This window comes from Grammomys surdaster, unplaced genomic scaffold (genome assembly GCF_004785775.1).
Source record: "Grammomys surdaster isolate TR1022 unplaced genomic scaffold, NIH_TR_1.0 125323, whole genome shotgun sequence".
NCBI lineage: Eukaryota > Metazoa > Chordata > Mammalia > Rodentia > Muridae > Grammomys > Grammomys surdaster.
Window position 1 is genome coordinate 1211663 of NW_021620200.1, and position 25305 is coordinate 1236967.

The window sequence follows — 25305 nt, forward strand, 5'->3', positions numbered from 1 at the left end:
CTCCTCTTCCTCCTCCTCCTCCTCTTCCCCCTCCTTCTCCTTCTTATTTTTCTATACCCCTTCTATAGACAGTTGCTAAGCCTAGTAAATTGTGGCTCTGATAGACTCGTAGAGAGCCCTAGTTCTGTAGACCCAGTGAGGACCACTACTACTGATGTGAGCAATAGCAGGCCAGACCCTGGGGCCTGACAGGTGTGGATCCCTTCTGTAAACCAGCTGAGCCCAGATGACTGAAAGCTGTGTCTGATTTGGAGAAGGTACACGGACAGGGCCAGGTAGCCTCTGTGACAGCCCAAGGTCTGATGAGCATACAAGAACCTCTCTTGTCGCTGTGTAATGTAGGGGCTATGCTCCTCCTAGAATCTGACACTCCAAGTTGGTCATGAGGCTGGACAGAAAGAGCAAAAGGAACATAAAATGAAAGCTTTTTGACTTGCCTTCCTCCTGGATTAGAAGCAGTGTCCACACACTCATCCACCCTTTTACTCTCTAGCAATCCTGTGGATACTGACGTGATCTGTGTCCTTGCAGTGGGGTCCCCTTGAGGCCAGACTCCAAGCCTTTATCCCCTGACACTGATGGCATATAAATGACTGCATTGCCCCAAAATAAAATTCTCCATAAATCTGATATTTTGCTTTAATCTGTCTGGTACCCAGAGTGTGCTGGGGTTATTGATAGAAAAGTTTATGGATGGGCTGCATCTTAAAATCAAAACACGTTACCCAAAATCAATGTTGCTGCACATGGCAGTAAAAGGACAGGAAAGGTCAGCCAGGACAAGAATATCGAAGCCTCAACTCCAGGATGGAACATTAAAATAAATAAACTTTGCAAGTGACTCTAAGAGGAACATTTGCTAAAGCTGTGTTAGTGATATTTTCACAAGCGGCTAGTATGGATCACTGTCGCGAGAATGGCACTGGCAAGGGTTTCGTGCCCAGCTCACAGCTTAGCTATAGCAGAGATAATCGAGACAGGTGGAAAAGGGGACCCAAGGCACAGCATGAAGATCTGGCAGGAACAAGCACAAGGACACAGCCAGTTCAAAGGTCACCAAGGACATTATAGGAGCCCTCGAATATTGTGGCCCCACAGGCACTTCAGATCTGTGTATGGATCAGGAAGGAATCTGTAGTTCTCCACCCCACTGGTGAATAATCACGGTGGGGAACTGAACATTCCTAAAATGCTCTCACAGATCCACCAGCCATAACAGGAAACCACTTCCCTCAAACAGCATGCATGCTAGCAAGGCATCTCTGCAGGTGGTGGAGGGATATTTGTAGAGGATAGGGCAACATTGCTGTGTCCCCCAGAGAGAAGCAATCCCTTAGAGAAGACACAAGTAGCTGCATTAGCACTTTGGCCCACCAAGGACAGGTGAGGAAGAATATGGCTCTCTTTTCAGAGGTAGTAGCCAAGCCAGAAATCCCAGAGCCTCTGCCTGTCACCAAGAAACTCCAGCAAAGGAAGCCAAGAGCCATTCTTGGCTCCTGAAGGTGTTCATTACTGACCCGAGCACACCTGCATGGTAAAGGGGGTGAGGAAGGTCCTGCTCTGCTCTCCGTGTACATGGGCGGGCAAGCAGCTTCTATCAACACAGAGCAGAGTAGATAGCTCTGCTCTTTCTCAGGAGCTCCAGGTTGCCTTGGCGTGGAGGAGGGTTGTATACGTTGGAAAGAAAAGAAAAAAAGAAAAAAGAAAAAGGAACAGAAAAAAGAACCCAAAATAAGACAAACCTAGGTTGAAGCCTCCCTTGGCCACCTACTAGTTGTGTGATCTTAGGGAAGTTCCACAAATTCTCTGAGCCTCAACTACCTCACCCAAAACATGCACTGAAACCACATTGTCAAGCTATTCCTGTGCTAAAGCCAGAGATGCCACAGTGACCAACGTAGACAATAAGTAAAGACATTGAATCATATAACGGAAGGTGGTTATTTCCAAGGAAAAGAACATAAAGATGAACAAGGAGTGCTGGGGGAGGGGAGCTCCAGACTGCAGAGTTAAACTTGAGTTACAGGTAGGTGGGCCTAGCTAAGCAAGTGCCTTACTGACAAAAAATCAGAGCATGAGTATTAGGAAGAGATAGCACAGCTGATGCAAAGGGCCTATGGTGGGCCTAGTGTGTTGCACTGCAGGAGGTAGGACCTTGTCCAGAGAGGAGCCAGGGGAAGGACAGAATGGAGAAGAAGGCAGAAGGAAGGGAAGGTAAAGATGAAGGCAATCAGTTGACCTTGGGAGGCCACTGGTATTGTCCTGACTGGAGTGGGAGCCACTGTAGGCTTCTGAGTAGGAGAGAGTGATCTTATTTAGGTTTGATAAGGGACTCTTGGTTGTCATATTGAGAACTGATGCACAGAAAGTGTGCAGCCAGTGTCTGCTATGTGACAAGCACATGATGGCAAGCCGTTATTACTATTATTCTACTATTATAGTAACACCAATGTATGACACAGGCAAAAAATTCCCACAAGAGAGAATGGGTGAAAAGAATCCACAGACCTTCAGAGTGACCATGGTATACCTCCTTCTAGCTGCAGCCATCCCTCCAGCAAACCTGGTCACTGGCCATCAGTCTTTGATTGGATCTAGTACTGGGAGAGCAGCTCACAGACTCTCCAAACAAGCCAATGCACAATAGGATAGCTCATGTCATCATGTCCCTGCTTGGAATCAATCTCCAGTTGCTCCCTTAGAAACCTGCTATGGTCCTCCTGTGTAGCATGATGCAAGTCTGCCCCCTCCCTTCAAAAGCTGAGGATGGCAAGAGGCCTTCAAGGTCTTACATTCACAGACCTATGGTGGGACAGGCAATGGGGACCCTGAACAAAAGGTCTACAAAGCCTGATGCTCACGGAGCATCAGTGAGTGACCAGAGGGTAAAAATGACGCACTGGCCACATAAGAAAGAGGAGGGGTAGAAGGATGAAGTGCCTATGGTCCTTACTGGTAAGGGCAAAGCTTACAGAGGGCTACCAGCTTCTTTTCTGGAACTGTGTCCCTGTTATCTTAGACGAGGGTGGCCACAGGAAAATTATTTCTCTTTTGGTCTTCCCTCTGGACTAGCCATTAGCTCCCTGTCAGAAATACTAGGAGAGCCCCAGCACTCAGGGGAAGTTTACTGGGATGTGCTACCATAATTTAAGATAAAGCCATGTAATGAGACCAGAGCAGACCACTAGCTGGGAAATCCCTTGAGGAAAAGAGAGAGACCCAAGGAGAGCTCCAGGGCTCTCCCAAGCCCTTGTGCCTTGACTGAACTAGTTCATCCACCCACACACCCCTTAGGAAGTCGTACTGCACTCTCTAGATGGCTAAAGACATGACCCATTCTAGGTGAAGGCCAGGGAAGGTTCAGGGACACAGAAGAGGCAAGCGTGGGGGATGGGCTCTGGAACGTATGGCTGTGTACTCCACCTGGGGGGCGGGGGGGGGCTTTGCTATGGATTCAGAGTGGGAATTGGCTAGACAGAGCTTGCTTGCAAGGACACAGGGACCAGCTCTCTCTGAGCAGGAAGACGGTCCTCACCCAGAAACCTCCGGAGCCTTGAGTCGTGCCCGGCGCTCCCCATTTCACCCCACCCGCATCGCCTCTGCTGTCACTCACGGCCACTGCCTGCTGGATCCCTGGTGCGCTCCGCGCCACAGGCACCTGCTCGCTGGGCGCTGGGCGCTCAGTTCTTGCTCCCACACTGCGGACTCCTAGTCTTCACTGTCACTGACTTGCTGCTGGCCCGACACAGCACCCCACCCTTCTCGCACTCCCCTGGAGCCCACCCACCCGCCATGGCCCGGGTCTGGGCCAAAGAGTGGTGTGGCTCGTGGCCCAAACCTGGGTAAGGAGTTGAGGCACTGGGGGATGCGGAGAGGATGGGGGACACACAGAAAGCTGGGTGGAGCGGCTGTCTCCAGAGATGGACATTGGGAAGAAGCCAAGAGTTTTGGTGGGGGGACCCCCTAAGCAAAGCAAACGCGGGGTGGGGCTGCGCTGCAGCCAAAGAGACTGTGGTCGCTCCGAGTGACCCCGCGGCGGGGCTGGGATCGGGGGAGGGGGGGACGACGGGGTAGGGGCGGGGCTGACTCGGAGGGGAGGGCGGAGTGAGGCCGTGAAGGAGGGTGCTCGCTACCCAGCCACTGACCGCCCCCTCCATTCCTCTCCCCTTCCCCCTCTCCCCGCCTTTCTCGGGCTGCGGGTCGGCCACGCCGAACCCGCCCTCCCCGCGCTGCGCTACGGTCGGACTCCAGGTCTGCGCGCCGCGGTTGAGCGCCCACTCGCCTTGTGGAGTGAGCGGCGGAGAAACCGGCGGGGGCGGCGGCGGGAGAGCTCCACGAGAATCGGAGGAGGTGGCAGTCGGGAGCCCAGCCAGAAGGAGACCAGGAGGCAGATGCTGATGCCTCTCAGGCGCTCACTCCTTTCTCCAAGGATGGGTTCTGGCGCAGTCCGGCCGTTGCCCGGCCCGCCGGCCAGAGACTGAGCTGCGGATCCCTTTCTCTTGTGGACCACCGGACTGAAGGAGGTACCGCCCGAAAAAGCCTCCTGGAGGGATCTCGTCTCCTGTGTCCCCCGCGTAGAGCCCCCCGCCAGAGCCGCGCCGGGCCAGCCGGCCAGGAAGCCGGGCTGATTGGCGGCCGCCGGCGGCCAGGGGAGGGGGCGCCGTGCGGAGCCATGGCAGGCTCCGAGGCGTCCTAGCCGGAGCTGGAGCAGGATCCGAGCCCAAGCTGCTGCCACCGCCGCCTCTCCGCGCCGGGCCCCCGCCGCCGCCGCAACCCTGCGGGAGATGGAACAGCGGAACCGGCTCGGCGCCCTCGGATACCTGCTACCTCTGCTACTGCACAGCCTGCTGCTCTTCGTCGCCAACGGTGAGCGCGGGAACTTAGCGGACGCGATGGGCTTAGGGGACCCTTTGCTAAGGCCACGGAAGTCTGCCAGTTGGCCAAGGCAGAGGAGGAAAGGAAGCGGCAGGCTTTAAAGTCTCCAGCGATCCGGGTGTGCAACCCAGGCTGGGAGTGGGTACGAGCACGAACGCAGATGAGGGTTGCCGCAGCTGTGGCGTCCGCTTAGGGAGTCCTTCCGCCCAGTTTCCGATAAACACAGGAGGCCTGCAGCAAGCGAGAGTTGGCTCGTCCCAGCCCAGCTCCAATGCTGCGGTCCTACCTCCTATGCACCCTGCGCGACCTGGAGTGGAGCAGCCTGCAGCAAGTGGCGGGTCTCCGTTGCCACCTTTGCAGCTGCTCCCTGAACTTTGCTGGTGCCTCCCGCCCAGGGTCCCTTAGTAGCTGGGGAGAAGAGTGGGGGTGAGCCCAAGGCCGGAAAGCAGGAGACCGACAGCCTCAGCCTCGGGTTGTCCCAAGCCCTCCCAACACCCCCCCGCCCCCCCGCCGCCTATCATCTGGTCACGCCTCTCTCTCTCCCGCCCCCAGCTACATTCACCGAAGTCCCCAAAGATGTAACCGTGCGGGAGGGTGACGATATCGAAATGCCCTGCGCGTTCCGGGCCAGCGGAGCCACCTCGTACTCGCTGGAGATTCAGTGGTGGTACCTCAAAGAGCCTCCTCGGGAGCTGTTACAGGAGCTGGCGCTCAGCGTGCCGGGCGCCCGGAGCAAGGTAATCCGCTGCCCTTCGCTGCACCCGCGCTTACCAGACTTCTTCCAGGGGAAATGAGGGGTACGTCCACAGGGTTCTGCCCTGTTGTTCAGCACCTGCCATCCTCTGCATCTCAATAGCATTGTCAAAATAAACGGATGTGATGTTCCCAGATGCTATAGCTTCTTTACCACTGTTTCCTCTTCTCGTCCAGCCCCTGAAAACCCATAGCTGGTCCAATTTTCCTGCTCATTTTTGCTAGCTTTGGGACTATACTCTGATGGGTGCTGGATTGAGAAAAAAAGATCACTTGGTTCTGACATGCTCTCCTTTGCCACTCTGAGGTCTCAGGGCCAAGGAGATAAGCTCCTTTAGAATGCATTTACGTGGTAGAGAGCAGGGTATTAGAGCATGGTGGCCAGCCCATCACCCACCTCTAGCTTCCACAGGGTCTGAGGGACTGCCCCACCCTCAGGGGCTGGAAAACCTTACAATCTGACCCATAACCCACACCAGCATTACACATTCACCCACCTACATTGTCCCCAGAATTCCACTCAGAGTTCCTGTTCTCATCCTCCTCTGACACGTATCCACATACCAGGCTGTCAGGGCCTTCTTGATGCCGGACCCTCCCTCCAGTTTTCCGTTTCAAGAGGAGAATTTAGAGGAAGCGAGTAGGAGATGGGGTTCCCTATGCATCCCCTTGGCTGTCCAGCATCCCCACTCTCCCAAGCAGACAGGTGGATATCAGGGCAGCCACTCATTAGCCAAATGGTTACAGCCAGGAAATCTATTTCTCTCTTGGCGCACTGCAGGAATCCTAATGTATTTGGTGCCCTCCACTATGCCATAACCCAGGTGGCTGAACTCCCAGCCCACCTGCAGAAAGCATCCATGTCAAAGACAGGTCAGAATTTATCGTGTTCATAAATGTCAACAGTTTAATTTCAAAGTCAATTAATATCTCCCTCCCTCTCTCCCTTCCTCCCTCCTTCCCTCGCTCCCTCCCTCCTTCACTTTTCCCCTCCATTCCTCCCGCTTCCCCCCTCCTTCTCTCCCTTTCTCTCTTCATTTTAGGTAACAAATAAGGATGCAACTAAAATCAGCGTAAGTGTGGGCTGCAGGAGACCCCTTCTGGCTGCTTCGCGCCCCGCAGCTCCCTCCCCTATAAAAAGCCTCTGCCTTGGAGCCTGCGGAGCTCTACTACCACTTGGGTGTATTGAGGGCTCCTTGGCATATCTGGGCGCCATCTGTGGCTGGTAGAAGGATTAGGTTGTCTTTTGTGTAAATCAAGGGTCCAAATCCAAGTCCTACAACCCCGCAGGGTACTCACCAGTAAAACTCAACTTTCTCTGCACCATGTGCTCTGGGCCCTGGAGCTCATATGCTCTTACCTCCTGTCATTTCTTCCAAGACCTAGAGCGAGCATGGCTTCTAGCTCAGGCTGCTTGGCACTCCGGCTTCCTATTCCCTTCCGCCCTACCCCCGCACACGCGCTAGGCTTGCCAGAAGCACCCTCCACTCAGCCCTCCTCCCCCTCCTCCCCCTCCCCCTCCCTCTCCCCCTCCATCACCACCACCACCACCACCACCACCACCACCACCACCACCACCACATTGTTATATGCTCCTGGGATGGGTGTCTTTTGCAGTCAGGGGGTATGGGATTTGTAAAGCTGGCGCATGGAGATAGCAGGGCCTGAAAACAACCAAACCCTCTTCGAAGGTCCTGTTTAGAGGTGATGGCTTGTCCCTATGTTTGATGAGAGTTTCCTTAAGATTTCCAACATGCCTGAGGAAAAAAGGGATTTGTAAGGGCTATTAACAAGTGGTCAGTCCTAAATGACAAGGAAGGACACGCATAGTTGTGTATGCTACAGGCAAGATGGACACACCCCTGGTACTCTGGGCTCTAAATAAACATGAGTGTGATTTCAGGTATGTGTAGGATAACCCCGAGAACAATTAGCTTAGGCTTTGAGGTGTAGGAAGGATGTGGATAATTATCATCTTATAGCCCCAGCCTGCAAGAATAAATGTGAGCTGAGATGGCTGGGAAATTGGGATCCAACACAGTGCACTCTGCAACAAGGTGTCCCGATAGAACTAAGAGCCATGTGCTAGTAGCGCGATGTACTGGGGTGTTAGGAAATATTGGGATGATATGGCAAGTTGGCACAGTGATGATAGTGGAGCTAAGAGCCCAGTCACCAATGGTGTGGTGCCCAGTGGTTAGACCTCTAACAGGGCTGTCTTGCAGACCGTGCGTGTCCAGGGCAATGACATTTCACACCGGCTTCGGCTGTCCGCCGTACGATTGCAGGATGAAGGTGTTTATGAGTGTCGCGTTTCGGACTACAGCGATGATGACACTCAGGAGCACAAGGCTCAGGCGTTGCTGCGTGTGCTATCGCGCTTCGCACCACCCAACATGCAAGCTGCAGAGGCAGTGTCCCACATTCAGAGCAGCGGCCCACGTCGCCACGGAGCCTCCAGTGCTGTCAGCTCCAACATTGCAGGTGCTGCTGTTCGCACCACCTCTGAAACCAGCCATGACTACAAGAACCCACCTCCTGAGAGCCCTCCCGCTGGATCAGGAGTCCCCGAGGCCGCCGCTGCTGCCGCCTCCGCGACCCACACAGCCACCACAACTGCTACAGCTGCTGCTGCTGCTTCTTCCTCAGCCTCGCTGCCATCGGGACAGGCTGTCCTTCTGCGCCAGAGGCACGGCTCCGGTAAGGGCAGGCCCCTGGGGGGCCTTGCGTGCCTGGGAGAGGGAGCAGCTAGTACATCAGTAGCGCTGGAGAGTCTTATGGCAGCTGCAACTGTGTGCTCCAGGAGCATCTTTTATGCTGCGCCTTTCTTGTGTTCTCTGGGCTTTTTCCCAGTCTTGACTCTTAACGGGTTGGAGCATCCTAGCAAGTATATTCATAACCCCGCAGGCTGCACTAAGTCTGGGTTGTGAGCCATCTTCTATCGGATAGCATTGAGAGCTATACTTCCAGATCCTCAAGTTTGGACATATACTTCCCAGGTGGAGTACTTCTTTTGAAAGAGAATGAAAACAATGAAAGCAGGCTGTTGTCCCTCTTTGCTGATTTGTTGTTTTGAACTGTCCTATAAGGTTCAGGAAGTTTGGCCGTGTAGCCTTTGCTAAGTGGTTTCTAGGTGTGGCTTTACACAGCTGTAAATTTTGTATAGACATCAGAGTTCCAGCTCTCCTTGGTTCCAGAGGGAAAAGAGTTGGGCGATGGAGCCCTGTACCACAGTTACGAAGGCACATGGAGGCCGATACCCATTTTCCTAGGAAGCTAAAGCCTAGGGAGGCAAAGAGCTGAGGGGGGTTTGTCAGAATAGAAGACCAGAAAAGTGAGCTGCTACCCTGGTAACAAGACCCTGGGGGTGTTTACATAGTAGTAATGAGGGTTCTAGGATGCCCAGAAAAAGCAGAAACTTCTATGCCAAATAAGTTTTCTTTCAAGATGCTCCTCAACTTCAACCCAACTCAGAGGAACACTATCTCCAATGATACTCCTAGTGTCTGATTTTAAATAATCCACCCCCTGCCTGAAACCCTCTCCTCAATACTGTATGATGTGTATTTCCCATGAAGGAAATCTCTTCTGGGATTACAACCTGGAAGGCTAGGGGAGTCACGTGGCACTGATGGGATAGGACATACTGTCATGCATCCAGCTTGCCTGTTCTCAAAGTGCATCCACTGCTGCTAGCTAAGAATACGGGCTCCTGGATGGTCGGCACTGAACCCAAGGTGACAGGTCTCATATTACCATGTATCCTGTCCTCTTGCTGATCCTTAAACCTTTGAATATCTGGAAGTAGCTGGTCCATTCTGTGCATCAGTTCAGCCTCCTTTCTCCCTCAGTTACTCCCTGCTGTGAGAGTACAGCACTGTCTCTCTCCCAACCCCCTTTGGGAGATTGCTTTCTGTGTCTCTCTCATGAAAGCTGGTGCTGTGTCTCCTTCCCTTATTTAAGAAACTGCACTGTATCTCTTCCATAGAAGTTGTTTGTCCTCCTCCCCCTCCTCCCCCTCTTCTTCTTCCTTCTCCTCCTCCCCCTTCTTCTTCCTCCTCCTCTTCTCCTCCTCCTCCTTCTTCTCTCTCTCCCTCTCTCTTTGTGCTCTCTCCTTCTCTCCCTTCCTTCTTCCCTCCCTCCCTCCCCCACACACCCTGTGACAGTAGCTTGCTCTGTTTCTCCCCTGTGGGGGTCATCTCTGTGTCTTCCCTGTGGGAGTCTACTGTGTGTCTCTCCCCTAAGAAATGTAACTATGTCTCCATCCTCTGTGGTTTGGAAGTTTTTTTTTTTCCCCTCTTAGTTCCACAGACCTACAAGACACCACTCCACTCCATCCCAGCCAATCCACGAGAAAGATGGGTCAGCTCCAAACAAACTCAAGATCTTTTGCCCATTGTGGGGCTTTATGCCATCTATATTAATTTAAGATAATGTTAAGTGCCATGGCAAAAAGGCGAAATGTCAGTAGCTCAACATGTTCCACATTTACGGTCTTGTTCGCATCGCATCTTGTCCTAGGGTGGGAACCTCGTAGCTCTGTGTTCACAGTCATTCAGAGACACTGTTTGATCGACGGTACTAGCTCCAGCAAGTGGCTCCAAAAGTCACTGGAAAGCAAATATAGCAGTATATAAGGAAAGAGATATAGAAATGTCCTTTTGACCCAGTTCTTAGAGAGAATGGAACCCTAAGGCTCTAAGGCATGCACAAAACACAGTGATTTCACACATTTCCTATGTACTTAGAATGACTTTATCTGCAACATTTGGAGAAACTGAAGAAGGTGTCACTCAAAGCATTCTGTAGTGGATTTTCTGTGAGAAAAGTCACCCAGGAATGGGAAGGTGGGTTTCTAAGGACTAGGCTTAGAGGTGGTAGACATCACATCTACCTCCATCTACTGACCACCACGTGGTCTCACATAGATGCAAGAGTTTGTGGAAAATGTACCAATCATCTTGACAACTGCTTTCCAGCTTTGTCTCTCTACAATGGAAGAGGGCACGAATTTTGAAGGAACTGTCTCTAAGTAGCACACAGTGGGTATATTAGGAAAATGTTTGTTGACTCATGTTATTATTGGCTTAATTGCTGCTGATGAGAGAAAAGACTCTTCTGCTGTTTCCTTTTGGAAAGTAAGAAATAAGTATATGTGACAGATTGGAGTAGACCTCTGGAATGTTCCCCAGAGCAGTGGCAAAACAGATAATCTGAAACCCCAGGTAAGAGTTATATCTTTGCCGTTTGAGACTTTGTATGTGACTTTAGGTAAGTGATTTAGCATCTCTGTAAAATGAACAGTGTGCTAGTCTGGTGTTTTGATTGCTGTGGCAAATGGAATGACTTAACAACTCAGTTCACAGTGTCAGACATTGCAGTTCAGACACTTCTGAATGAGCAAACTGACAACTGGAGAACAAGCTGTGGAGGGGTCTTACGAGATAGCTGAATGATACTACTGGGGTTTATCAGAGACGTTGACCAAGAAGTACCATGTACCAGAGATTCCTAAGAGTGAATGTGGCCACACTCATGACATTGTAATGAGACCAAAGACATGAGCTCATTCCTGGTTGAAACTCCCCTTCTTTTGGCTAGTGTCTGGGTGCTTGCTAACTAAGCATGGCTAATCAAGCCTCCAGTCTCTGTGCTAGCCACTGGGGTTAGATGAGCAGGTAAAGATGCTTCAAGATTTTCTACCTCAAAATTCACTCCTGGAGTGGGATGATGTAATGTGTCTTAAAAGATATAGGGTCCTGGCATCAGAACTCTTACATCTCTGTTATCAGAGTTGCCACAGCAGATGGGGTCTTGAATGCCTGCCAGCCACAGGGCCCTACATAAATGCTATGGAGGTCAGGATGTCAGCCAGGTTGGAATTTCTGTTTGTCTTTCCTGTGCAGGAAAGTAGTGTTCACTGCCATTTGGAAAGCACAGGCAGCTGGGGTCCCTGAAGGGTAGACAGTGCTGTCCCATTGCATGGAGTGTGGCAGCTCTTAATAGTTTTATCACACAGTATCTCCAGCTCCTGTATAGGCCAAGAAGAGGCATATCTCAAGACAAAGCCCTGATTTCTCTCTAACTTCCCCTTGAAAATGAAAGATGATCAGATGAGTCATCAAGGCAAGGACTGCTCCCATCCTCAAAGCCTCTCTGTGAAAGTCTTAGGAGAGCCACTTAGTTGTAGCTACCTGAGTATCCCACTCTGAGCCTAGAGAAGTGGGACATATGACCTATACTCTACAAACGCATCTAATAGCTTTGATCCGAAGGAGTGAAGGTTGAAATCTTCAGACTGTTTGCAGGGTGGGTATTATTAACCTTTCTGCAAGACTTCCCTGAGTTCACTACCAGCTGGGTCTTATGAATTCCCCAGGGAGGCAGCAGGCTCAGGAATATCTCAGAGCCTTTAATGGCAAGGGATTACAGCATGCTCTGGGCCTCTTCCCAGGGCACAGTTCTAAGCCAGAGTGGGCCATAGCTCTTGGTTAACAAGCAGGCATGTTTGTAGTGTTTCTCAATCAGGATGCTAGTGGAGCAGATGGCACAGTCAAGCAGAATCAGTGTTGGGCTTTGGAATGCAGTATTTATGAAGGTAGAGAGGCAGGGTTAAGCCAGCCAGCAGAGAAAGATTGCAAGTCCCTAGGGCCAACAGAAAAGGAGGTACTAGTGTCCATGGGATGCAGAACAAGGATTGGTAAAATCCAGAATAGCTGGAGGATAAGGTTCCAAGATCAAAGCTGTGGTGTCAAAATCTCAATAGTGGGAATCAGTTGACTTGCCATGACCCAGGAAGGATTTGATGCCCCTCTTGAACGTTCCTAATATGGTCCCCTTTGAAATTAATTAATTAGCCAAGTCCCTTTGAAAGCCAAAGACAAGGGAATCTGAGGAAGCTGTTTAGAGAAGTCAACCACATGGTTTAGAGCAAAATGTAGAAGGTCAAATGGAGGATGCAGGTTCAATGGAGGGGTTACCCAAGCCTTGGAATATACCCTAGTCTTTTTAGACAAGCAATTTCAAGAGTGGCCAAAGCTACCACATGGTCCCATAGGCAGTTAATGCCTAAAAGATCTACTTCAGCACTGTGAGGAGCAAGTAACAGGGCAGCTTGCTCAAACCATTGCCCCTTTCCTACCCCTCAGGCAGAAAAGAAAACCTTTTCTCATCTATCTGTGTTCAGCCTGGCCATAGAAGTATTTGTACTAAAAGTTTGCTTAAACTTTTATTTGATTCATGTTTTATGTTTTATTAATAATCATGGGTTGGATTAGCAAAGCAGAACAGGCAGAGAAGGCTGTGTCTCTTTCTCACCATGTGAGGCAACCTGATTATGCATGTGAATGCTGAACCATTGCCATGAACACTTTGTTGCTGGTTGCCACTGAAGTTTGGAGGAGACAGAGTACCTTTCAAATACTTCTAATAGAGGAAAGGCACCATGGAACGTATCCCAGCCTCACAAAAATAATATAGTTTGCAACAGAAAGACTCATTTCCCTTCTGTAGGGACCTTGGGGTCTAATTGTGATGATTGAACTTCTAACTATCCTTAGAGCTTCAGTTCCAAGAAGTACTACAACCCCTTCTGGGTGTATCTAGATGCAGAGAACTAGCTCCTCCCAGTATTTCAATTAATGGTTAGACAACAGCCAAGGCCATGGTGTTTCTGTGGTGTTTAGTGTTGAAGAGGCTATTTCTGCTGAGAATTGGGAGGGTGTGTGGAAATCCTTGGGTATTGCCATGGCAACCATAAACCATGACCAGAAGGGGTTGAAGATGAAATGAAAATACTCTCTCTGATTCAACCTGTGCCCTGGATAGCTGATACAATGGTGCCAGACTGATCCCCAGCCACAACAGCAAAGCCAGAAACCCTGGCCTCTGGAGGACTTGTAGACTATTGCTGTCAATAATCTGCTCATCCCTAAAGCTCTAAAGGACCTCACTTTGGGCAGGAGAAAATAAACCTGACAAAAGGTGTCCTCAGAAGAGAGAGGAACTCACTGAACATCATGAGGGAGAAAAGAAATGAAAGAAATCTGTGAAAGAAGTTATGGAGGCTCACAGTGGGCAAGAGACATCTACATATTTCCAAAGTGTGGTGAAGGCTTGTCTTATCAGTGATAGGAGACTCTTTTTCTCTCAGCCACTGGGATTCTTCCCAGCCCAGCCTCATGTTTTCCTTGAGTGGGGACCAGAAATGGCAGCCATGAATTGTTGACACAATTAGGAGAGGCTTCCTGTAGGCAGACTGTTTCTAGGTTTGAGTCAGTTAGGGATGGTGTCCTCTCAGCTTAGGTGATGCCTTGACATGTCCTAGATTCTCCCATAGCTCCCCACCCAGATCCCTATGATGGACTCTGAAGGCTGCATGAAATGGAATGGTTTTGTCCTTTACATCCACACATAAGCAGCCAATCAGCTTAGAGCCCAGCCTGTCTCTTTTGGCATTAGAGATCCTCAGACCAGGTGCTTCTGCAGCGTAGTGATTATTCAGTTATATCTGCCTTTTACTGAACGTGTGTGCCTGCCACTGTCACCTCTACATATATCAGCATCAGTTCTCCCTAACTCTTACTGTCTTCCTTCATCCCCAAGAACACGGCTCCTTCCCTAGTTTCTTGCTGGAGTCCAGATCCTTTCATCCACACTAATGGCAGCCCTCAAGAGAAGAGCCAAGTACCAGACTTTCTAAATGTCACCAGGAGCCAAACCACTAAGGAGCCTCTCATTAAACACACCAGGAGCACATTTTTAAAGCTCTGAATGTTAAGGATTCCCCAAGCATCCACAGGGATAAATGAGGTCAAGTGCTTCTGTAATATGATATTGATTAGTCCTGCTCCATTCGGACAGTGGTGAGGCCTTGCTTATGATCTAAAGCCTAGAGCTTTATGGGAATGCTAGCAAGGCTTTAAGATATTTTTGCAGCACAAGGTGACAGAGATGGTAGTGGTGGTGGTATTACCTGTTTTATTCCCTAGTTCTCTGATGATGTTTCCCAAGCACCTCTTGCAAACTCCTCTAGAGAAGGAAGAAGTCTCACTTTGTCTTATGTAATGGCTACAGAGAAGTTGAGGATGAGACAATTCTGTACTTCCTCCATATTGCTATCTATTCCTTGGGGGAGGACCTTCCTCAGAGTGAAGCTTCCTGGGAAATGACTCTGATGGCTTTCATAGTTTAAGGGAAGAGGATCATGTAAATATCAATGTGGATCACCCCTTTGGCTCCTCCATGGTTAAGGTTTGCCTGATGTGGAGCACTAAGTGATGGGGCAGACTGAGGGAGGCACTTGGCAATGGGAAAGCCCTCAGTGACTTGTTGAGGTATAAGGCTGGTGCCACCCTATGCTATCCATGCAATGGTCCTTGAGACATAGATCTGCCATCACCAACATGCTCAGATGGAGACTAACCTTTGAAATGAATGAATTTTCTGTTCTTTTCTGTCATTATCACCATCTAAGATGAATCACTGAAGTTACTTTAGACAGGCTAAACTTGGCTAGTTTTGCTGTTCTGCTAGTGAACTTTCTGTTAGGTGTCTGTTCAAAATAAGAAGCTGTGTCAGTGACTATTCTCATCACCATGACAAATTACTGGACAAAAACATCTTAAAGGAAGAAAGCATCATTTGTGTTCAGAGTTTTAGAGGGTTCAGTCAGTTATGCCAGGGAAGGTGTGGCACCTGGAGGCTCTGTTTGTGGTGGCAATGGATTCTCATACAGTAGCCACCAGGACAGAGAGAGGTCTGGTGGGAAGTAGAGATGGGCTATATAATCCTCTAAGGCTTGTTCTCACTGGACCACCACCTCCAGCCATACCACCCATCCCACGGGTTCCATTCTTCAACCTCTGGACAGTGTCACCAGTTGATAACCATGTTGAGAACATTTCACATGAAACCATAATGGAAACCAAAGTGGACATTTCAGATGCTGTTACCTACTCCATGCTCAAGAATCCTTCTCTATCCATCCCAGAAGTAGTTAGTCATCCAGTCAGAAAACTGCCACAATGTTCCATCTACTTAGGAGTCTTTGAAGGCTGATTGTTAACAGGACATGCCTTCCTAGCAGCAAACTGTCTACCCCATGCTGTTAAAGAGTGAGGGCAGGAGAAAAAATTGAATCAGTCAGTTTTCTTGCATGCTGCCCCATGATGCCCATCTTGTCCTTGTGGAAGACTCAAAGAATAAATCCAGTAAATGCTAGGACATCCCAGGAGTGAGTGGCAGCCACCATCACATGTGACCACTTCATTGGTTCCCCTGACAGTTTAATCATTCCCACTATTTAGCTAGCTCACCTGCAGATAAGCATAGGTTTGATCGACAGCAAATTCTCTCTATTTCGGGGCCTTGGAGCTCCAACCAACCATTAGTGTAACAATTTGCCTTTCATAAGCAACACATTTACTCCTGATATGTCCACTTTTGTGGGTTGGAATCATGGCTTCATCACTGAGCAGGTTTCTTTTCTGTTATCCTCTGTGTAGAACCAGGTCCTAGGCTGGAGAGCAGCTGACTGCATCAGAGGAAGTCATTTGTTAATTTTCACAACTAGATGACCAAAACACCTGACAGAACAAGGAAGGCTTTATTTTTGGCTCAGTTTCAGAGGCACTGTTTCATGTGGTGGTTTGAACGAGAATAACCCTGTAGGCTCAAATATTTAAATACTTGGTCCCCAGTTGGTAATGCTGTTTGGGTAGGTCTGGGGGTGTGTGGCCTTGCTGAAGGAATCATGTCACTGAGAGTGGGTATTGTGGTTCCAAAGCCATGGTCCAATCTTAGTTCACTTTCTGACTCCTGCTTATGGATTGGGATATGGACTCTCAGCTTCTGATCTCAACATCTAGATGTTGCTGCCTTACAGCCATCACGGACCATAATCCTCTAGAACTATGAGCCCAAATAAACTCTTCTATAAGTTGCTTTGGTTATGGTGTTTTAGCACAGCCATAGAAAAATAACTAATGCAATTCTTAATGTTGGGTGGAGAAGCAGAGATAAGGGAGGATTCTTGTATTCAGCTGTCATTCTTCTCTGCTTGTCTCATGGGGATCTTGAGCACATCCACCCACAATTATGATGGCTCTTCTCCCCTTAATTAATCCCTTTTAGAAGTGCTCTTACAGACACACCCAGAGGTTAGAATCACCAATCTCACAGAGACTTCCAAATGCACTCACTATCAACAGTGAAGATCAGTCAACATGGGATGTTTATAGAGCACAAAGTCCAGCACATAGGAAACACTAGGAAATATTTGCTTTTCTCATCTTATGTTTGTGTGAGAATGGTATTAAGTGTCTAGAACACCTAACAAGCTTGGACAGAACCCCAGTGTGAGACTTACCTACACACCAGGTAAACTTCATCAAGCTAATGTGTGCCATATTAAAGGAGGGCCATTAGGAAGACCTTTGGCAACTAAGAATATTGGGGGCAAGGCTTGATCTTCAGGGGGACAGTTAAAGGTAGAGGTCATCAGAGATGCAGAGATGAGGATTCTCAGCCCTACACTGGGCTGTGGGAGTGCAGTGAGCTGACTGCTGCAGGTAACACACCCTTTGTCATCTGCAGAGTGGGGATGGTGGCTCCTGCTCTGCTGACATCTGAAGACACCCAAGTAGGGGTAGCTGTGGATGGTGCCTGGAAGGGTTTTGTAAGCCAGGCCAGAGGGAAGTTCAACCCCTTTTCTCCACAGACATTCTCCTTTCAAATACACCATTAATGCCTGTTGTGTTCGAAGTTAACACTAGACTTTCTTTGGAGATTTAGAGGTAATTGGGAGGGAGTACCTGACCAAGCCCTGAGAAGTTTAAGAACACCACAAAAGTAGAAAGAAGAGGTAGAATACTGGAGCTAGAGGACAGTCTGGTATCCCCCTGTACTCCAGAAACTCATTAGAGGGACACTAGAGCTCAGAGAAAGAAGAGGGAAAGGACAAGGGGAAGGGGAGCATCAGACCCCCAATCCTACTACTCCTCATCCCCAGTCCATCCCATTTCACTCCAGTATCCTCTACATCTTCTTGGGCTCTTTTTCAGCCTAGATGTGTCTTTAGTCATCTAAAACTCAGTTCAGGTTTGTTCAAGAAGACCAAACCATTACGACATGAGCCAGCATCTATTAAGTGTTTGAGAGTCTTGAGTAGGTGTGGAGTGTGCATGAGAAGGAACAGCAAGTACCTCTTCCTATTCCCCTGTATCATAGTGATTTGACATCATGGAATCTGGAGATCCAAGAAAATGAGGCCTCTTAATGGGCACAACAGTGGTCTAGAAGGTAAATTGGATAGGATAGGATAGGATAGGATAGGATAGGATAGGATAGGATAGGACAGGACAGGACAGGACAGGACAGGACAGGACAGGACAGGACAGGACAGGACAGGACAACCTGGATTTTGTCATCATCATTGTGTGGCCTGGCCAGCTCTTTTCCCCTTTGCTCTCTGCCTTCACACTTGTAAAATGAGGGGAGTGTAGAGTAGTAGGATTTTGTTTCTTGTTTAGGGTATGTAATAGTTTGACCCAAGGTCTTACTGTGAGTATAGACAGGCTTTGAACTCAATATCCTTACTGTGAGCATAGGCAGACCTTGAACTCATTATCCATCTGCCTCATCCTCCCCAGAGTTGAGGATATATATATATATATATATATATATATATACATATATATATATATATATGCCACCATGTCTGGCTTTGATTGGTAATTTTAGTTTAGAATATTTACAAGACACAGTGGTGGTACATGCCTCTAATCTCAGCACTGAGAAGGCAAAAGGATCCAAGGCCAGAAGATGCTACACAGTGAAATCAGGTAAGGATAGAAAAGCAAGAGAGGAAAGGATCAATTCTGAGAAATTAAGGGATCCTTGTAAGGAACATAGGGAATGCCTCTGGGACCTTATAGGAAGATTGAGAAGGAACAAAATGACACAACCCAGAATATTCTAGTACCTTATCCTCCTTTTCTCTGCTTCCTGTGTCAGAGCTTACAAATTTAAAATTAATCAAACTTGTCATTTAGAACATCAGTTACAAATGGAGATTTTAGAGATAACTGTGACCACAACCCACTCTGGAAGCACTGAACCTATAACAACTGCCTTAATATCTGCCTGTAGTCAGTTGTATGTAGAAGAAGTACTTGGAATGGGGCTGGGAGATCTGCACACTGTGAGCTATGATGAAGCAGTGTGAGTAGAGGACTGAGGGCCCCACCTGACACCTGGCCACTGCTGGTGAAGAGGTGCTATTTTATGGCTTGGGACATGCAGATTAGCAGTGAATAGTGTGTGCTGAAAGTGTTGTATAGTTTAAAATTGGTCCCATGCCATGATATGCACTGGTAATTACTGCAAATAAGACAAGAAGCATAATACACCAAATGCTAGGGATAAAGGAGACACCAATCCATAGGATGAATCTCTGAGATTTCTTCCTATCAAGAAAAAAAAAACAGTTTTTAAGTTGACAGGGTAAAAGAGAGAAGGTAGTAACTTCCAGGAAGAAGGATACCATGTGCAAATGTTCTGTTGTTTGGGTACAACCAGGACATTCAAAGGCCTTACAAAGTATTAATTTGGCTCTGTAATGAAAGCAAGAACTCAGAAAGAGTTCAATGATTAAGTAAGACCAACTTGTAAGATTTCAGGGGCTTTTTGCTTTCCTCAGAAGGCCATGGAGTCAGAGAAAACAGGATACTTTGGAAATGGTGGCTCCAGCTAGTGTGGAGACAGATAGGCAATACAGCTCAGAGAAAACATTGCCAAGAGAAGACAGTGTGTGGGCTACTTAAAGCAATAGGTAGATAGATGTCTGCCAGAGCGGTGGAATGAGTGGATAGAAAAGCAGACAGATGGCAGGTAAGCCGAGGGAAGGGTGAATAGGTGGGCATGAGATAATATGGTCACAAGGACATGTGAGTGGATGGAATGATGGATAGGAGGATGCAGTGGGTGGGCAGGGATGATGAGTTATGTGCATGTAACTGTGTGTGTGTGTAGACAGATGGGTGAGTGGGAAGGAGGATGGACGGATACATGGATGGAAACATGAATTGATGAGTGGTAAAGTGTATCAGGACTGGATATAAAAATTAGTGGGTAGTAAAATATGGAAGAGATTTGTAAATGAATAGAGGGAGGATTTATATTTTTCATCACCTCAACAAAATACCGAACACAGGCAATTTAAATAAAGAAATCATCACTTTTGGGCTCATAGTTTCAAAAGTTACTTGTGGGTCCAAAGTGAGACAGAACACTGTGGTGGGAGCATGTGTTGGAGCACAACTGCTCTCCTTGTGTCAGCCAGGAAGCAAAGAGGAAACAAAGAACTAGGCCTGCATAATATATAGTTCCCCAAACAACCCTCTAGCACCTTAACTCCAACCAGGCCCCACCTCCAAAGATGTCAATACCTTTCCAATAATGCCATCAAATTAGGAATTCATCAGTGGAGTAACCCACACCCACTGATTAGATCAGAGCCTTCATGATCCAGTCACCTCTCCATGAATAGATCCACTAGTTGAGGACCAAGCGTTCTGACCCTTTAGGGCAGAAGCATTTCAAATCCAGAAAGGGACTGTTAACGTTTACACAAGGATGGATGGAAAAAGTAGCTGCTGCATAGGTGGGTAGAGTGATGTGGGGTAGAGTGATGTGGGAATGAGTGTGTAGCTGGCTGAAAGGGGCTAGACAAAAGGATAAGTGGATCTGTGGATGGGACGATGGGTAATTTGGGGGCCAGGTGAACCTTGCTGGATGGGTGAGTTGGGGCTGGCAACATGCCTAGGTATGGAATTTCTGGCACACATACCGGAAAGATGCCATGGAAAGAAAGGTCCCAGGCAGTGGTGTGATCAGAATGCCATGCCAGTCTATGTTCTGTGTCCACATCTAGACTCTGGATGGAGTAGGTAGAGCTGAGGTACAGCCAGTCCACGGTTCTCTGCCAGCTTTTTGGAACAGGTGTGGTGTACTCTTCAGTGACTGGACACTAAGTTATCTGGGGAACCAAGCCTGGCCCCAGACTTCTTGATGGTCAAATGATATTGTAGGGTTGTCTCCTCGGTCATATATCCAGTCTCTAGGTGAATGGATGAACTGCATTTGCTTTAAAAATTCATGTAACAAGAAAATACACAGGCCATATTTCATGATGTGTTCTGTTCTAGAGCCATATTTTAATGCATGACATATTCTGGGCAGTTCCTTGGCACTGATTTTATTTAATGAATACATGTTACACAATTTTCCAAGGACTATCCATCTGCAATTAAAATGTATTAACCATTTTGGCCAAATTATATTACTAAAGGTATAGTCCTCAGTGAGAAACAGCATTCAGGTAGCCCTGAAACAGAAGACAGACGGAAGTTGTAAATAGGAAGATAGGCCTGGTAAGGCTGATTGTTCTGGTCTCAGGGCTCTTCTCTGCCCTGGGACCAATACTGCATGATAGATGGTTGTCAGGCCTGGCTCTAAAGCGAAGTGTAGAGAGGCGGGGCAAGGACTCTGCTATTTGCTTAGCAGCCTGAACTGAGCAAGCATTGGCAGACTACTCATTTTGTGCCTGACCCTTGGAAAGTCTGACTAAAGAATCATGAAACCGAAGAAAAGAACACCAAGACAACCTGAATGGAAATGGGCTGGGTGAGAGACTTCAGGGAGGGATAGACACTCTTCTCCATCATCCTAGCCCTACTCTGTAGTCAGTGTAATGAGCACATAGCAATCTAGAATCCATAAGTGCACATTTCACATTGGGAAGTACATTCAGGTCACCTAAACCAAGTGTTCACAAATCGTGTTCCTTGAAACCCTGTAAACCGCTATATACTGCCAGATTTAGTTAGTTTCATTTTTAATAATTATATTTATGTTTGCATGTTTATTTACTGTAGTGCTCAAGAGCATACATTCTGGGTAAGCACTGTACCAGTGAGCTACACCCCGAGCCTCGCACTGGGGGGTTCTATCATTGAGATGCATCAGTCTCTTGCCAACTTCTGGTGGTTGTGGTTTGGTTTCATGCGGTAATTAGTTTGAGAGAGAAAAAACAATTCTACCATTTAAATATACTTAAGTACAACTGATATGGCCCAAGTTACATTTAAAAACATGTACACAAATCATATATATGTATATTACAAAACAGACAAAACTTACAAATATATTGTACACATCAATGCACTAAGTTCTATTGAAGGGACTGGGAACAGCTTATAAAAATTCATGTTGCATGATAGGACACGTTAAGAAAGAAATGAGTAGAAGAAGAGGTTGAAATGAGTCTGAGGAAGTATGTGTGAGAGATCTGAGTCCTATTCAGATCCACGTTCAGGTTAGTTACTGAGCCTGGCTCCCTGAGGGTCTAGGACAGGCTCTAAGCCCCAGGTGGAGGCTGTGTATGGAACATCCAGTCACTCTGCACAATGGGCATCTGGGGAGAATGGGAGTGTTTGACCATTCGCCCTGCAAACATTGCATCTCATACTTCAGGCAGTGTGCAAAGAGACAGGGAGACACACAGCTGAGTCATAGTCTCCCCTCTCTCGGGCTCATCTTCTGGCAGAAGACATAGGTGTCAGAAAGTAAACACACCCACAGCTGCCCACATGAGGCCTAGAGGAAACTGAATCTGTTCTAGAGTCCCTGGGACAAGGGAAGTCTCTGAGCTGATATCCAAAGAGAACTCTTGGGAGGTGTGAGACAGGTGAGTGAGGGGTACAGAGAATGGAACTAGAATGAGGTTGTGCCCAGATGAGAGTTGATATGGTGAGAAACTGTGCAAGAGGCAGTACAGCAATAATATCTAACCAAGGCAGAGATATTTTGGCATCTTCTTGTGGGACCTCTGGGCTCAGCAGGGGAAGGCTGGTTTACTCCAGAGATCTGGAGTATAAAGGGTGATCTGACAATAAGTCACTCCTGCAGGAATGAATGGGGCCAAGAGAAATGAGTGCACACACCTAGCCTCCTCATGGGAATCTGCTTTGATCTACTCAAAGGAAGGAGGGGGCAATTGAAAATCTGTCTCCTGGAGAGAGTTCAGAAGAAGTTCCAGCCAGCTAGAGACTGGAATTCACAGATACCAGGAAGCCACTGGCTATAACCCTGTACTGATATCTTACAGCTGTCCAATGTTAGATAAGTCACTAACTCTAGCACTTACTCATAAAAAGAAAATGGGTTCCACTTAGTAAGGTCACTGTGAGCAGGTCAAAGGACAGAGTTCTTACAAAGGTCAGAGTAAATTTCTAAGCACTAAGAATGTTTTGGGTTCCTGTTAGCACTGTATGGCCCCAGAGATTATCAAACCAAGCAGATTGGGTATGGAATCTCCCCAGATGAGGACTGTCCTCTACACAGAAAGGCATCCCCAGCATGCTCTGCTGTTGAGCTGGTGGATCACTGCCCATAGCCACCTGGCTGTGATGAAAGTAACTATTTTGAAATAAATAGGCTGGCAAAGACCTATCAACTGAGTTGGCTATCCAAGAAAGTGTGTTATATGTATGCGTGAAAATGCCACAATACAGCCAGAAATCTTGGCTTGGTGATAGACTACACCAACAAGACAAGAGCTAGAGTGTGGTTTAATGTGTAGAGTACCTGCCTAGAAGCCCCAGTGAGGGGCTGGGGGTGTGGTTCAGTGCCAGTGCTCCTGCCTTGAATCCCTTTTCAGGGGCTGGAGGTGTGGTTTAGTGGTAGAGCACTTGTCTAGAATGTCCTAGTTAGGGGCTACATGTGGTTCAGTAGTAGAGCAGCTGCCTAAAATCCCCAGGGAGAGGCTAAGGTGTGGCTCAGTGGTGAAGCACTTGCCTAGAAGTGCATCAGAGAGGGGCTGGGGGTATGGTTCAATGGCGGAACACCTGCCTGGAATCCCCCAGCGAGGGGCTATGATGTGGCTCAGTGATAGAGCACTAGGTTCCAATCCCAGCAATGCAAAAAATGTTAAATGAAACCCATTATTCTGTAAAATTAGCATGAACCAACAAGAAAACAATGAAAATAAGTTATTATGAATGTTAGAATTCAGGAGGACACTCCTCCCAACTCTTGTCCTGGAAGTTGGGCTAGGCTCCAATGGTGAGTAGTGGGAAAAATGACTTCCTGTTCTTTGGTCCTAGGAGAGACATAGGTGGTGGCTGTAGTTCACTGTGTAGACAGAAGGTATGCAGCCTGGGTGATCTTGATCTGTATCAGATAAAGTCAGAAGACTTTTCATTAAACTTGGGTCTCCAGCAGACAGTGGTACCTTGATATAAGTATAGCCAGTGAACTATTTGGAGTAGCCTGGCACTAGAGACTGCCCATTGTTTATCTGAAACTCAAAGTTAACTGTGTGATGTACAATTCTTCTGGAAACCTTGGACTTTAGGCAAGTTAATTTTCCTCACTGGATCTCAGTTTCTCCATTCTAAAGTTAATGTGTATGTGTGTGTGTGTTTTAAGTACACTTAGCAGGATGGGGTGTTGCACACATCTATAATCCCAGTGCTCAGAAGGCTGATGTAGAAGACTAACCTGGGATACGCAACAAGCTCCAGGCCATATAGATGGTAGAGATATTAGTGCCTGGCTTTCTGTGCCTTAGTTATTGAGGCTGACTCCCTGGCAGAGGCAACATGAAGTCAAGACAAAAAGGATGGATCAGTCCAAGAGAAGCAGAGGCATTGGCTAATTCTACAGGTTCATTTTGAGGGCTGGCAAAGACAATGGACCAGTGTACATGGCTGGAAGTACAGTACGATTGGGATGATCAAGGCAGGTTCTCATGGTGGCACTGAGGTGGTGGTTCTTTCCTCTGTAGTGGGGATCTGATGAAGGCTCTGCACCATAGAATGCCTTCTCCAAGTATATGCATGAAAAAATTCAGGCATTGGTGGCAATGAAGTGAGGAAAACATTTCAGAAACCCAAGGTCACCATTAAACTGTGTCAGAGAAATGACTCAACATCATGGTTGTACTGTGTATGTTTCACTCACCTATGATAAGTTTGGATACTATATAAAAAGGTTCATGAGTTGAAGGCTTAGTCCACAGATGGTGGCATTGTTAGAGAGGTGACTCCACCACAGTCCAACTATACCAACTCCACCAGTCCAACCACACCACCACCAACTCCACTGCTGGATTCACCCATTGCTGGATTCATAGTTAGGAAAATCATGGCACCAGGAGGGAGTCAGCCACTGAGGGTGTGGCATTGAAGCGTATATTTCACCCAGCATCCTTCTTCCTTGCTCTGTTTCTGGCTGCCATGAGGTGAGAGGCATTCCCCCATTGTGCCCTTCTGCCATGATGTTCTACCTCCCCACAGCCTCAAAGCAATGAGCCAGTGGATCATAGGCTGACAACTTTGAAAACAGGAGCCAAGGAAATCCTTTCTCCTGTGAGTTGATTTATTCAAGTTTTTTGTCACAGTAATAAAGAGTGACTCAAATACTCTAGAAACAGCTAGCCTCCTTCCACTGAATAGAGTGGGGGACTTGACTGAAGCAGGAAGCCTCATGGGCCTGGGTAGGATGAGTTAGCAGGAAGCCACCAAAAAGGGCACAGGCCCCATCTCAACTACAGTCTGTGTCTCCAGGTCCCACGGTAGTTTTTTTCTAAGAGACATGTACTTCCTTTAAAACACA

General features: G+C 47.9%; 1 protein-coding gene across 1 annotated transcript in view; it reads left to right on the top strand.

Moving 5' to 3' along the window:
* Positions 1 to 3775: 3775 nt before the first annotated feature.
* The window catches only part of Vstm2b (V-set and transmembrane domain containing 2B), a 29842-nt gene continuing 8312 nt past the window's right edge, over positions 3776 to 25305 (top strand). The window contains exons 1-5 of the mRNA XM_028785700.1: positions 3776 to 3842; positions 4252 to 4866; positions 5428 to 5612; positions 6672 to 6701; positions 7854 to 8328. Of these exons, the coding sequence (XP_028641533.1) occupies positions 4785 to 4866; positions 5428 to 5612; positions 6672 to 6701; positions 7854 to 8328 (772 nt within the window). The 5' untranslated portion in view covers positions 3776 to 3842; positions 4252 to 4784. The remainder of the gene's footprint in view (positions 3843 to 4251; positions 4867 to 5427; positions 5613 to 6671; positions 6702 to 7853; positions 8329 to 25305) is intronic.